Source organism: Sceloporus occidentalis, unplaced genomic scaffold (genome assembly GCF_023333645.1).
Source record: "Sceloporus occidentalis isolate IW3139 unplaced genomic scaffold, rSceOcc1.0.p SCAF_271, whole genome shotgun sequence".
NCBI lineage: Eukaryota > Metazoa > Chordata > Lepidosauria > Squamata > Phrynosomatidae > Sceloporus > Sceloporus occidentalis.
Window position 1 is genome coordinate 222,666 of NW_028317251.1, and position 15,951 is coordinate 238,616.

The 15,951-nt window shown below is 45.0% G+C and overlaps 1 protein-coding gene across 1 annotated transcript; it reads left to right on the forward strand.

The window, feature by feature from the left end:
- The first annotated feature begins 2,275 nt into the window (after positions 1 to 2,275).
- On the forward strand, positions 2,276 to 3,050 carry LOC149275669 (calcium/calmodulin-dependent protein kinase II inhibitor 1-like). Its single transcript, XM_089504477.1, has 2 exons — positions 2,276 to 2,462; positions 2,983 to 3,050. The coding sequence occupies exons 1-2, from the start codon at positions 2,276 to 2,278 to the stop codon at positions 3,048 to 3,050; spliced, it is 255 nt and encodes an 84-aa protein (XP_089360603.1).
- Positions 3,051 to 15,951: the final 12,901 nt, after the last annotated feature.

The following is a 15,951-nucleotide window of genomic DNA, read 5'->3' on the forward strand; positions in this document are numbered from 1 at the left end:
ATCCAAAGAGGAGTAGGCCTGTGGACTAAGAGGTTCCACAGCAGCTGTGAACATTTATCTCCCACTCGCCCCTCTGAGAATTTCCAACTGTTGCCAACATGCACTGTGCCCGTGGGATGCTATCCGAGCCCCTGGCCCTCCCTGGACTGGTACTGCGGCCCTGTGTGGTTTCCTATGCAGAATACTGCAGGGCTGCTACGCAAGGTTACAAACACACACGCCAAGCGCGCTGCCGGTCACAGCAACATAATGCAGCAGCCGCCGGGCACCGTACCGCTCGCGCCATATATTATCACTGGTTTAGTGCCAATGCTCTCTGCGGCACACATACACACTACCGTGCTGGCAGTGCCAGGTTATAGAGCTGTGTCACTGGCTGTTACATTGTGTCAGTGTGTTGTGTTGCTGTGTGTTATGTTACTTTGTGTTATTTATTATTATTTTGTTGTTGTGTAGTGCTGTGCTGTAAGCAGATGGCACCACTGGGCTGTGTGTGTTATGATACACTAATGTTGTGTTTGCATGTGTTGTGCTGCCAGGCAGTGTGTGTGTGTGTGATACACCATGACGTGGTGGACTGTGGTTCTGTTGTAGATTTGGACTGGTGTACAGGTTGTGTTACGTTGTATCTCACGCACCAGGCTGCGTACTCGTGCAGTGTTGCTCTTGTCTGTGTTGTTATTTGTGTTGTGATGTGTGTAGTTATGCCCTCCTGTTGCTTTGTGTCCACACAATATCTGCCCCACACACCCCTGATTCTCCCCCATTCTCCCTACCCCTCTCCCCCAGCATTAGCCTCTCTCCCCCAGCCTCAGTCTCCCTACCTCTCTCCCCCAGCCTCAGCCTCCTTACCTCTATCCCCCAGCCTCCTTGCCTCTCTCCCCCCAGGCTCAGCCTCCTTGCCTCTCTCCCCCCAGCCTCAGCCTCCCTGCCTCTCTCCCCCAGCCTCCTTGCCTCTCTCCCCCCAGCCTCAGCCTCCCTTCGTCTCTCCCCAGCCCCAGTCTCCCTGCCCCTCTCCTGCCTGCTACTCCCCCTCCCCTCCTCCTGACTCTCTCTCCTCTCCAGGATCTGCCGCATCTCTCTGCTCTCTCTGGTAGGATTCTATTTTTTTAATCTTGGATATTTTGCTCTTTTCCTCTGATACCCCCAGCCTCCCCTACATGCTCCCTGCCCCCCCACCTGTACCCCTGTACCCCTTTAACTGGTGCCCCCTGATGCTGGAGGATTTATCATGTTTTTGTTGGATAATTACCCCAAGACTGAGCTGTTTTTGCTTCCAGGTCCCCTGGGCTGCTGCCCGAAAGATGGTCTCTTTATCTGCCCCTTTCTACCCCTCTCCATCTTTGACCCTTTTGCCTGTAGATGCCCCTGCCTGTTGCTGTCTCTCAGATGCCCCCCTCCCCTGAGTCTCCTTTTGTTCAGTATTCACCTCTAACCCCCTGGGGCTTCCTACGTTACCCTCCTCCCCTGCCAGGTCTATCCTCTGCCCCTCCTGGCACCCCTTTTGTCCTTCTCTCTATCACCAAAAACACACCAGGTTTAATACCCCTCCGCACCGTTGTATTTGTCTGCATTGGCATCCCTTTGCCCCTCTGCCCCAGTTCTTTGATGCGTATCTTAGGGATCCTCTTCCATGGGTTGGTCTCCTCACCTTCATCCTCAGTCCCACACAAACCAGCAATCTGCCCCCAAACCCCTTCACCCGCAGCTACCCCCTTTTCTCTGCTCCTCTTTTTACCAGCCAGTCTTCCTCTCCCTCTCGGTCTGTCTTTCCTCCTCATCTTCAGCCTCTCTGCCCTCCTCCAGTAGACAGGTGTTTTTCTGCCCCCTCTCTGTCCCTGCTTTCTGCCCCCTCTTTGTCCCTGCTTTCTGCCCCCTCTCTGGCATCTGTCTCTGTGCCCTTCCAGTCCCTGGCAGTTGTTCTGCTCTCAGAGATTCCTCTTTTATTGCAGTCTCTTTCTGTGCCTCCTTTTGTTTTCTCAAGTAGCCTCTTCTGTGTCCTAAGGCACCTAGCAGTCTCTGTACCCCCATTTGCCCCCAAGAGTCTCTCTCTGTGCCCCCACTTGCCTGCCCCCCAGCAGTCTCTTATTTGCAGTGCCTGCTCGTCCAACCTTGTTCTCTGTGCCCCCAGGTGTCTCCCCCACTCCGTTAGCCCAGCCGGAGGATGTGATCCGGTGTCTCTACCTGCCGCGTGTGATCAGCTTCCCTCCGGAGTGGGCCGTGAGCGGTGTACCCCGAGTGTCCGTGTCCGAGGGGGGAGATCCCCAGACTCACAATGTCCGAGGTGCTGCCCTTCAGCGAGGCCGAGCAGCGGGGGCATTATGCGGACGGAGGGGGGGACATCGCGGGGCAGATCCCCCTCACCTGCCGTCTCCAGGACACCGGCAACTTCTATGGCAGCTCAGGCCAGGGGGGCGGCAAGAGGCCCCCCAAACTGGGGCAGATTGGACGCAGCAAGAGAGGTGAGAATCCCCCCCAAAAAGGCATAACCCCTCTCCACACTTATTGGCAGAGAGCCGGTTCCCCTCATACACAGCAAACATTCTGACCTCCTAGAAAAGAGGGGCATCAGGGGAAGAGAAAGGGGTAAAAGGGGAGGAGAGAGGAGGGCATCAGGAGAGGAGAGAGAGACATCAGGGAAGGAGAGAGGGTGACAGGGGAGGAGAGATGGGGCATCAGGGGAGGAGAAAGGGGCACAGGGGTGGGGAGAAAGGTATCAGGGAGGAAAGAGGTGGACAGGGGAGGAGAGAGGGGTAGAGAGGAGGAGAGAGGGGGGATCAGGGGAGGAGAGAGGGGGGATCGGGGAGAAGAGAGGGGTACAGGGAAGGAGAGAGGGGGGATCAGGGGAGGAGAGAGGGGATTCGGGGAGGAGAGAGGGGTACAGGGGAGGAGAGAGGGGGGATCAGGGGAGGAGAGAGGGGATTCGGGGAGGAGAGAGGGTCGCACAGCATATTATTCTAACTGTAAGCGTTGCGTTTGTAGTTGTGATTGAGGATGAGGGGATCGATACAGTCCTCACCATGGCAGAGAAGGCTCCTCCTGACGTCTAAAGCCTCCGGGGACCTCCTCGTTATCCACAAAAAAACAACAACAAAAAAAACACAGAAAGAAAGAAACGGAGAAGAAAACGCCGACCAACAAACAATTTTATAAAAATTCCTACTTCGTGTTCGTCTAAAACCCAACCGCGGATGGCGGATAACAGGAGCAGGCGGGAAACGAGCGGCTGGCGGCACGTCGATGCAAAAAAGGGGGGGGGAAACATGAAAGAAAAGACTTTTTGGGGTAAACCAAACCTTTCGGATTTTGGAGAGAAAAATACATATTTGGGGGGAGGGGCAAAATATTTTTTTGCATCTCAATTTCCATAATTTGGGACTCCGTGTAATTCGCGGTGGAATTTTTTTTTCCCTCCAGTTCGGAGGTCAATTTAAGGCTCGTTGGTTGAGGCAAAAAAAAAAGATCATGCTTTTTGAAATCATAGAAACAGAAAAGAGGGGAATTTTGGGGGGAAATCTTTTTTAAATTTTTTTGGTAGGGAGGAGCTTAAATCATCCAATGGGATTTCACGAGTTCCTTCCATGGAAAAGAAAAAAAACCAAGACATCCCTGCACTTCTGACTTGCGTGTTGCTATCGAATCGTAAAGGAGAACAGAGACCGTCTCTTGTACGCGGAACGCGTCCCCCGCAGCCATGGACTTAAATCGGGGGGGCCGTTCCGAAATGTGGGTAATTTCTGCTTGGAAATGCCCCTGGGGCATCTGCAGATCAAATCTTCCTGTTACTTTTGATCATTGCAAAGTGTTTACCCCTCCCTACTGGGTACCAGGTCATGCTGCATTACATAGCGGTACTAAGCCCCCCCCGGGATACATGTCTGTAATCCCCCCGGGATACCTTATCTCCATTAAAAAGTGGGCATGATGTCATGGGGTATAGTTTTTAGACAGGTTGGGGGTCTCTTAGGAGGGGTTTGAGGGTCTTAGACATAAGAGGCTGTCTAAAACTGTCTAAATTGACCTAATTTATACGCATTTATTCCGGGTGATTGGCAGAACACAAAATGCGTAAAATTCTTAGCAATAAAAACCTTTTTTGGGGGGGGAAATAATTCCCTAACCTTGAGTTTTAAGGATATAAAGACGACGCACCCCGGGCCGACCTCTGCCAGCGCTTTACTTAGACAAGAGATTGCAAGCTCTTTAGAACAGAACATGGATGTTTAAAATAGATTGCAAGCTCTCAGTTCTTGAAAGCTTTTAAGATTTCCGGAGTAGAAAAAGCCAAGGTGGAGAACCTCGTCCGCTTCAGACGATGAACGTCGGCTGAGGGTTGTGGCAGCCGGCGCGCGTCGGGTTAGAGCCTGGCTGGTCTTAATAGGAGTCCTTACAGCGGCAGAGGTCGGCTGAGGGTTGTAGCAAACATTGCCCCAGGCAGCCTATGATCTGCCCCGCCGCGCGATGCTGTGCAGCATGACGGGACGTGGGATGTACATACGCGGATATTTAAACCATTTCTACCGCCGGCGCGTTCCGCGTTACGTCTCCGGCGGTGAAAGAATCGGGGTTTTTTTTCTTTAAAACCCCCGACGATTTAACGTTGTCTGAGTTCTTGACGGAGAGCGGAGGGTAGGGGGGTGCCATCCGAGCCCCCCGACCCCTCTCTGCCCTCCATATCTTGTTTACATAATTTAATCTTGCAAAAAAAAAATCTAATATATATATATATAGATATATATATATATAAATAACTGTGCACCTGTGCATGCAGAAACCCTTCCGACGTGTGACATTCATGGACGAACAGAATTATTTTTAGCCGTCGATAGAGCGAACGAGGCAAAAAAAAAGTTGTTTTCTAAGCGGAATTAAAAAAAAAAAATAGAGGAGAGAGAATTATGATTTGTATTTTTTTAAGAAAAAAAAAGAGTTCTATTTAAAGGTTTTATGTTTGATTTTGTGCGGCAGGGGAGCGGCTTTTATCGTCGGGATATTTAATCAGCGCTATGACGGCGGCTTCCCCGTACGCTGCTTCGCGATGTTCCCCCCGGAGAAGCGGCGGAGGGAAGGGGATTAACCCCTTGAGGCCCAGGGAGGGAGTGAAACCTGTTGATGGCCGGCACTCAAATGGTTAATGGTTGGATGGTGGGGGGGATGTGGTTAACTCTTCTGCTGCCGCGAAGGGCTGGCGGAGGGATGTGGGGTGTTTGTAGGACATCTGGAAGCAGAAGGGTTAAGATAGTAATAATGCTGAAAATGAGCCTGATTGGGGTTTGCTTTGATGATGTCATAATGAACAGAGACTGGCTGCGTACTTAAGAGCCGTGTCTGCCCCCTCCCCTGACACACGGAGCGCATGGAGAATAAATTAAAAAAAAAATAGATAATTTAAGCAAAAAAAACCCAGATAATAATAATTGGACAGAAAAGGGATAACAATAACTCCTTTTTGACATCATAATCCAACTATACATTCAAATGTACCTGTGTGAAAGCAGCCAATTAGCATATGGGGCTGCAGTAATATGACACAGCAGAGCGGCCGGCATGGATTAACTATTTATATTCTTTTGTTCCATACATTCTCCTGCAGCTCCGGTCTCTCATGGGTTAATTGTCGGCCATACTGGAAACATTGTATTGTCCACAGTTTCCTTTTTTTAGGAACGACCGGTCCCCATTAACCCTTTCTGCGCCGGGGCAGACCTGTGGAGTGGTTGAGCGCTGCTTCTTCTGTATATAGTGCCAAATTTCTGTCCAGGGGGGCCGTTTCTGTTTGGTGGAGATGTGAGTAGTTTGTAGAGTAATTCACCCAGTTTTGGGACGGTTCAAGGATTCGGCGCGGAAAGTCATCTTTTGGCCAGTTGCATTCTGGGACTTTTGTCTCTGATACGGGCGATGATATGGTCACATGACCATACCTGGGAACTTTCTAAATATGGCCCCCTATAAACATTAACCCTTTAATAGCCCCAATTTTTCTAAGATTTCATTAATTTCTAATTCACATTTATTGTTTAGAATATTTGGTTCAAATTGTTGAAAATACAAAAAAAAACTTATGAAAACATTTGAAATCTGTAAGGACTGGAAATGCCCAGCTGTCAGACTCCTAATCCTATCACTCTCATCCAGAATGTAATTGAAGGCTGTTACGGGGATTGTTGCAAGAGAATGAAAAGGAATTTTGTCCATAAACTGGGTGAATTGCAATGTGATTATTTGGGCCGGATCCAATCTTTAATGTTTTTTACTCCCAAATTTGTCAGCAGTGGATACAAAGTAGCAATATGATTTTAGAAACAAAAAAAAAAAAAAAAAAACTAGAAGTAAACGGAGTAGTAAGAGTTAAAACTGACTTTATTCTGCACTTTAATTTTTTTCTTCTTAAAGATTTTTGGGGGTTTTTCTTTAGATTTTGTATTTGGTTTTCTCGTAGGAAGAAGGACAAACGGGGCTGTATTAACTTGACCAAAAAAAAAACCTAGATTCTGGTTTTTAGTGGAAAGAATGGGATATTGTGGTCTGGCGGAGGGCTTAAAAGCCTTTAGGGATTTGTGCCGTGATGTAAATCGAGACCCCGGTGCAAATTCTGATGTATGTTAATAAAAAGTTCCGAGACGTTCCGTGACGGCGGGAGGATTCGCGGACTTGCAGAAAAGACCCTGAAGGTTAAATATTGGGGGGGCGTTCGAGGGGCTTGTTGGGCATGCTTTCCATGTCGAATTAATATAAGCAGTGTTATTAAAACTCCGACTGTGTTTGTGATCTACGAACTTTAACTTATAAGCAATGATGGAAGCGATAAAAAAAGGCTGGTGACAGATTCTGATTTTAATAACTTCCTTTTATGGGTTTTTCACGTCCATTTGTTTCTGGTTTTTCGTTTGTTTTGGATTTTTCACCTAGATTTTTTCCTTTTTTTTTTTTTTGTAGATTTTTTCACATAGATTTGTTTCTGATTTTCCAATATATTTTTTCAGATCGAATTTTCATGTTTTTTTTTTTATTATTATTTTCACGTAGATTTGTTTCAAATTTTTCATATTTTTTCACGTCGCTGTTTTCCTGTTTTTTTTTTATTTTTCATGTAGACTTGTTTCTGATTTTCCGTATATTTTTTCACATCGTTTTTTCCTGTTTTTTATTATTTTTGACGTGGATTTGTTTGAGATTTTTCACGTAGACTTGTTGGCCGTCACCCCCACCCCAGACTAATTCTAAAGCCCAAGTTTTAAGCAGTTGTTACATTTGGCCAAATGTGCGCGGATGACTGGCGGGCAGCCGGGGGGCTCAAGATACTTAAATCTCCACCCCCCCCACGCATTCCTCTCGACTGTAGACATATGAGGCCATCAACCACGGCCCGGGGGCTCCTCTTCCTCTAATGTATGAGCTCCTGGTACACTGCTTCACTTCTCCCAACATCTTTATTGTTTCTTTTTATCCAGTTCGGGGTTCTGGAGATCTCCATTTTTTTATTTTTTTTTTATGTTTTTGTTGTTTTTTTTAAAGCATTTAACTGTTTTAGTACCTAGTTTAGTTCACGGTGACCAGATTGTCTCTTATACATGATCCTCAATCGTCCCCAATTAAAGGTTTAATGGGCAGTGTAGCTAACCTCGCATGCCCTCACCTATAAAACGAAACATAATATTTTTAAACTATATAAAATATATATTTAAATTTGTTTTTATTGTTTGTTTCTTTAATTCTTGCCACAGCAACACGTCATATATTTGAAATTCCAAATGTTATTTATGTCATTTTTAGGGGTTTTTTATGTGCACTTTAAATTCTGGAGGGGAAAAAATCCCCCAGGAACCTAAGAAAATGTGATCGCCATTTGGGGTTCGTTCCCAACATTTCCAAATATATATATTTGTAGCTATAAAGGCCTCGCTTGTGGGGTGGCGGGTCATTTGTATTTTATTTTATCACAATGAGAGCAGGTATAACCTTTATATTGCACGTGACGTCAGGGGGACCGGCACTTTCTGGAGGGTTTCTGATCTTGGAGACTTTGGTGCTACTTTTCACCTCTTCCGATAAAACTAAGAAGCGATCGAGGGACAGCAAAGGCTTTGTACGTCGTCAGGACCTGCTTTCGGCCGCGTCGCATCACCGTTTTCCCTTCTTTTTCCCGTACTTATTCCATGTTTTTTTTTTTCTTGTGTGGCAGAATGCACACCGTCCGTTCTCCTCTGTCACTGAAGGGGTTAAAATGCGGATCTGTAAATGAAAGGCACTTGAATCTATTTCTCTTTTTATTGCAATAATAAAATGTTGATACTGTTAAAACCTTGAGTCTCCATTCAATGATCCAGATTCCGGGCCGTAGCAGGACCTCCGGCTGAGAGTATTCACGAGAAGTTAAGTGGCTAAACCCCCTCCCTAAAATACCTGTGTGAAAGCAGGGAACCTTCTTATTAGGATGTTAACAAATCAAGGGCTTCGTAGTAAGCTTTTGTTTATTAAAAGCCTTTTGGGTTCTAAAGTCTGTATTGTTCTAATAAACACTTCCTGCTGTTTTGGAGATACCATTGTGGGGAGTCATGTGACCTTTGGGCGCCACCCCCAACACCAAGACTTCCCTAGGTGAAGCGCTTTATGGCAGAGCTAAAAAAGTCCTAGAATACGGGGCAGAAACATTGAATTTATTATTTACTGATACTTTCTATCTGCCTCTCGGATCCTACAGATGTATCTGTAACGTAATGAATGTATCTCCAGAGGTTTATTTAAAGCAGACCCATGTGACCCCGTCGGAAGTATGTATATCTTAAACAGCTTTTCAGTCTGTGACCTGTTGGATTTCTTTCCTGAAAGTCTCTCTTTTTACCTCAATATAAACACCCAGTCTGTTGCCGGGGGAGATGACGGGGTCTGTGACCAAGGACTCTGTATACTCGGGGCTTCCTGTTCGGAGGAAGCAGGCGCTCTAATGAGTTGAGCTGGACTGTGTCTCGGAGCTGTCACGGACAGGTAGGCCTCTTGGCAAGAACCTCTAGATTGCGATGAAGCCGGGTAAACGAGGAGAGCGATGGATTATTTAGTGAAAGCCAACAGGGAGCTCGTAGGCTTTGACACCAGGGGATATAGTCACAGGGTCGCTGAGCCCGAGGCTTTCCAACAAGTTCAACGCTCTTCCAACCAGAGCCACCCAAATGCTGCTCTTTGACGGCCAGCTTGGTAATTCCCGGTCTGGTCCATCGGAAGAAACATTTGGAATTGAATGTATGATCGATAGAACCCGGGGGGGGGGGAGCATCCACCCTGTGACATCATGCCGCACACGAGCATTCCTGAAACATTACACGTTGTGATGTCACGGGCGGGTCGCTCAACCTCTATTTCTCCTGCTACTTTCCGCCATGTTCTAGCTGAGGACCGGTTGCCCCTGGTCGCCCCGTTATGGAGGGACATTGAGTGTTGTAGTTCACAGTTGACGCTGGGATAGGGATGCTGGGGATTGTAGTTTTCTTCTGGTTTTCTCCTATTGACCGCAGCCCCAGAATGACGGAATCTGGATTTGTCTGGACGGCCGCCCCCCCCAGCTCGGCGCGCCTCGCTCAGAATGCTAACGAAATGTATAATTGATACGAGGTCTGTGAACCGTTACCAGGCAGTCGGAGGCCTCATTAGGAGCGAGGCTCAGTTCCGTGCTCTACTTAGACACCTCGTCCCTTCATTATTTATCGCCCCGCTCAGGAGTCTGAGGTCACCGCCAGCGCGTTTTAACCCCTTTATCCAACACCTGATTGCATGACTTCCATGAAAAATATATAAAGGGCAAACAACAGGGAGCTCCCTGGCTGGTGTAGGACTATAACTCCTATGATGCACAGCAAGTCACAGCCGAAGAGTATAGACTCTTCCGGCAGATCGGCCCCATTCGTCCCGTCTGGTCCCATGTTTAAATCTCCTGACTGTATTAGCCTCTACCACTTCTTCTGGGAGACCTATCCACTTATCTACCACCCTCCCATATGACTCAGGTAGCCTGGAACACACTGAGGATGACGTCTTATTCGTAGAGCGATGGGTTTGTCTTCAGGAAGCCGGATACGTTTCACATAAACATCCATTCCAATGTATATGACAGAGGGACTGCAAAGACTAAACAGGGACACTTGGCGGGTCTTAAACCTTTCTAAATTAACATGTTACTTGCCGGTGCGTGTTGGCTGGACGGGGGTATGATTAGGGAGGTCGGGGCATCGGTGGCCACAGGATCTCAGCTGTCATAGAGGTGACCCGACTGATCCTTGTCGCTCCTCTCTACTGCCCCGGACATGAGTCTCTGTTGCCCCATTTGGGCCCAACGGCCACCTGGGGTTGGGGCTATTAGTGTCTCCCATGTAGAGCTGCCTCATTAGCACTGGATCCGGAGGAGAAACCATAAGGCACCTGGTTGCCATGGAAACAACAGACTTTCCTACGCTCTCCCCCCCTCCCCATAAAGGAGGGTGGGTTATTTTAAAGGGGGTCACTTCCATTTCAAGGAGAAGCAGGTGGGGCGTGTTTCTTAACGAGGGGGGGCAGCATGTCACCCTAATCTATTAATCACGGAAGGAAAGATTTATCCCGGAAACTAAAAATAAAATAAACGTCATCATCCGGAAACCGGGAAAACAAATCAGCCTCGTAACACAATGCAAAATGTTTAGCCCGGCTGGCTGGGGGTATTGGGAGTTGAGAGATGTGACCTCACATTGCCATGTTATCATCTATGAGATGAAGAGAAGGGATCATCTGCAGGTAGTTTCCATAGCAACAGGAAGGATGGTCGGAGATCGACGAGGATTCCTCCTTAACGTTCCTCACTGACCGTCCGGCGGCGGCTTATGGAGACCAGTGGGTGGTCCCGCTGAAAGCTGAATGTTTTTAGAGGGGAAGTGGGCGGGGAGTGGGGCGCGCTCCACCAGGAGTTTTTCTGTGCTAAACGCCGGAGATCTGGAGAAGCGCCGTCTCACCTGAGAGAGTTCCCAGATATGATAGCAAGAATAAGAGAAGTTAAACATGGAGAAAAGTAAGGCTACTCAATTTAAGACCAAAGGCCCGAAGGGGGGACTCTGGGCCTGGTTTATGTCTCTTTGGGCTGCTGCCATCCTCTCGCATCCTCCATCAATCGACTCAGGTATTCCGTAGGCAGGAGGTCTGCCTGTTGCTATAGCAACCGGCCAGGATTATCAGACTGAGATGCATCTAATCTCCGGCTCCGCGCTGTGACCTTGGTGTGAAGTGCGGCGCGGGTTAAGTCTTCGGCTGCGTTATATGATCTGGTATCAAGTATCCGGCCTTTGGGTGACTTTTCAGCGCAATTAACCCCTCAGCTTCCACAGGAGAAATACCCCACAGCTCTTCTTAAATTGAACCAGAATCGCCGGAGTTCCATACGCAACCGATGAATTAACTTAATTGCACCCCACAGGCAGTATGATATGGAGTCAGGGCTTTGTCTAGTAGATCGGGGCTCAGATAACCGAGAGAGAACTCTCTTATGTAATGGGCCAAAAACTACAACTGGGGTGAAATCGGAAATCAGAGCGATATTTTTAAAATATATTTTTAATCTGAATTGAAATGTTTCCGTAGGATTTGCCCTTTAAGTAAAAGTCTGGTAGTCCCGTCCTCGTGAGACCTCTCTCGTCCCGTGTTGTTAATCTGAGCCGGGTTTGCGTTCCCCGTCAGTCAGACTCCGTTATGTGTTTTCTGCCACCTGGAGCTTTGTCTCCTCGATATGACAGCAGTCACAATGCACAGATGGGTGTCTCTCTGATCACGGGATTCCCACGTATCGAGAGAAACGTTTCATGGCTCCCGGGAGATTAAACAGTCAGGAAACGCGTTTTACAAACTCAATAGAACTCAATAGAATAGAACTTATTAGCAGCATGAATCCTGTGGAAGGATAATATATTACTAGAGGACTCGCTTGTCTTTTCTTTGGCAGGTGAGCAGGATATGGTTTTGCTGTTCCACTGTGCAGACTAACTGGTAACAGCTCACATCATGAATACCAGCCGCTCTCTGGGGACCGGTTCATTAATAGGAGCACAAAGAACGAGACGTCGTCCATTCAGACTCAGAGAAAGGAATTTTCAACTAAAGAAGCGAAAAGAGTTCATTACATTAAGAGCAGAAAAGATGTGGAATCCACTCCCCACAGAGACTGCGCTATCAGATCCAATAGATGCCTCTATAAACGGTCCAGAGAGTATATAGTATATAATATGAGGAATATACAGGATATAACGGGTTATAAGGACGGGATTAGTTATACGGCCGGAGAGTATATAATATATAATATGAGGAATATACAGGATATAACGGGTTATAAGGACGGGATTAGTTATACGGCCGGAGAGTATATAATATATAATATGAGGAATATACAGGGATATAACGGGTTATAAGGACGGGATTAGTTATACGGGGGGGAGAGTATATAATATATAATATGAGGAATATACAGGGATATAACGGGTTATAAAGACGGGATTAGTTATACGGCCGGAGAGTATATAATATATAATATGAGGTATATATAGGGATATAACGGGTTATAAGGACGGGATTAGTTATACGGGGGGGAGAGTATATAATATATAATATGAGGAATATACAGGGATATAACGGGTTATAAGGACGGGATTAGTTATACGGCCGGAGAGTATATAATATATAATATGAGGAATATACAGGATATAACGGGTTATAAGGACAGGATTAGTTATACGGCCGGAGAGTATATAATATATAATATGAGGAATATACAGGATATAAGGGGTTATAAGGACGGGATTAGTTATACGGCCGGAAAGTATATAATATATAATATGAGGAATATACAGGATATAACGGGTTATAAGGACGGGATTAGTTATACGGGGGGGAGAGTATATAATATATAATATGAGGAATATACAGGATATAACGGGTTATAAGGGCAGGATTAGTTATACGGCCGGAGAGTATATAATATGAGGAATATACAGGATATAAGGGGTTATAAGGACGGGATTAGTTATACGGCCGGAGAGTATATAATATATAATATGAGGAATATACAGGGATATAACGGGCTATAAGGACGGGATTAGTTATACGGCCGGAGAGTATATAATATATAATATGAGGAATATACAGGATATAACGGGTTATAAGGACGGGATTAGTTATACGGCCGGAGAGTATATAATATATAATATATAATATGAGGAATATACAGGGATATAACGGGTTATAAGGACGGGATTAGTTATACGGCCGGAGAGTATATAATATATAATATGAGGAATATACAGGATATAACGGGTTATAAGGACGGGATTAGTTATACGGCCGGAGAGTATATAATATATAATATATAATATGAGGAATATACAGGGATATAACGGGTTATAAGGACGGGATTAGTTATACGGCCGGAGAGTATATTATATATAATATGAGGAATATACAGGATATAACGGGTTATAAGGACGGGATTAGTTATACGGCCGGAGAGTATATAATATATAATATGAGGAATATACAGGATATAACGGGTTATAAGGACGGGATTAGTTATACGGGGGAGAGTATATAATATATAATATGAGGAATATACAGGATATAACGAGTTATAAGGACTGGATTAGTTATACGGTCCAGAGAGTATATAATATATAATATGAGGAATATACAGGATATAACGAGTTATAAGGACTGGATTAGTTATACGGTCCAGAGAGTATATAATATATATAATATGAGGAATATACAGGGATATAACGGGTTATAATGCCTGTAAGGGGAAGAGCAAAGTCCCTGCTGTGTGTAGCGCAAAGTCCAGGAGAATTATTTCATACAAAGCTCAAAAAGCAAAACCAGCGATTATGATTCTCTTGATTAAATTGTTGTCCGGTAATCCCAGCCGCCGGCGTCCACCGTCTGCCCCTTTAACCTGATAACTAACCCGTAGCATGTCTTTCACTTAGAGAGATGAATGCATGTGTCAGGACAGCCCATGTACTAAACAACCACAGTGAAAGGAAAAAAATAAACATCATAAATAAAAATTATTTAAAAAAATAGTTTGGTGTGAAATAGTTTTTTCATTTTCTTTTCCGGACTGTATGACTATCACTTACTTTTATACGCGGTACACTTCTGCGTTGGTGCGATGACATATTTATTGGGTACATGCTAAAAACTTAAAAGTAATCATTTTCATGTCTGTACATTAATAGGTAGCCAGTTAATTGTTACGAACCGTACATAACATAAGTGATACGATGTAAAAATAGCAAACTAATATAATAATGTTTTTGTACTAAACTGCTCCTTTTTATTTTTTATTTTTGTTGTGTATATTTTTTTATTTTCCTTTTGTTTTCTTTATTTTGTTATTATATTTTCTATTTATTTATTTTATTTATTTTTATTTTGGATAATTTCTTTCTGTATTCATTTTATTTGTTTTGTTTTTACTACATTCACTACATATAAAGTTCGGTTTCCTGGAATCTCTGCATGCGTACGTATATTTCCAGGAAACTGTATAATCCCACATTGTGTATAAAATCCTCTTTTCCCAAGAAAAAAAGAAAAACGAGGAATGCATGTCAGTTCACCAAATATCACTTTATTAAAAACAAAGTTTCAGTAACACAAAAACCAAGATTTCGATGAAAATTGGAAAAAAGAAATAAGGCAGGCACGGACGGGGGGGGGGAGATAACATATTTCGCGGAGTCCCACTCAAAACAAAACCACAGAAGGTGTGACAGCCTGCGCGTTATTTATCCACAGAAAGAAGAGCCAACTGGTTATACGGCGCATGAGGTTATAAATAGACTGGGTGCTGACAATGGTTACAAATTTAAGCTGGTACTGGTACGACGGGTTAGGGGGACAGCGGTACAGGGCTGTATTCACTAAACACAGAGCAGACGGTCACAGCTCATGAATGAAATGTCTCATTTGTATGGAATATGTTGGAATGAATGCTTCTTTATATATATATATATATATATATATATATATATATATATATTATATATATATATATATGTTTTCTGAAACAAGATTTAACCCTTAAGTTGCCTGTGGTGTAAAATGCATTGCACGTCGTTCAACAATCTAATAATCAGGGATTCCGTTCTTTCAATCTGTTCTTTTACGGCAGGAAAGTCAGAGTACCCCTGCTTGAACACAGGTAACTGCATAGAAAAGCCTTTCAAAATGGTTCAGGGTCATTAAAATTATGTATAAGGGGCAAGCTTGATGCAAACTGATTAAAATGAAGCATCCGACCAGCAGCATTCCGTTGCTACGGTGACTGCACCACTTTTAACATTTTGCTCTACACTCCCCATAACTACACATAACCCCTCTTGCACAAAAGCCATGCCACCAGGCACACAATGGGTTAATACTACACATTCCAGTTCCGTTTAACCCTTCTCGCATCCACGCTCGCCGGTCACACAACCTGTAAATCCGCCGACATGCTATAGCGTGACAGTATATGCAGGATCACACGTCATACAAACATATGAACATATGGATATATATATATAACAGCCAGAAAAAGTAGCTACATACTGGATACCATGTAGAACAGGATTTATTTTAATAATTAAGACCCCCCCACACACTGAGCTGGTGGGACCCGAAACCAAATCCCATGTACATATAACTCTATAAGAACACCACGCAGCAGCCGGTAATACAGAATAATAAATAACCATCAACGGGTAACTTCAAAAACACAAGAGCCCCAAACCCCATGCATAGAACGGATCCCGTGTGTCTAAAAAAATGGATTCCTCCCTTAAATGTAACTCTTTGCTGCTCGTGTTACATTGTATCTCGCAGACAGCTCGGATGAGGCGTCACTCGGGGAGGCGGACCGGCCCTCGTGGACACAGGGGCTTTATATATAAATATTACCGTCTAACG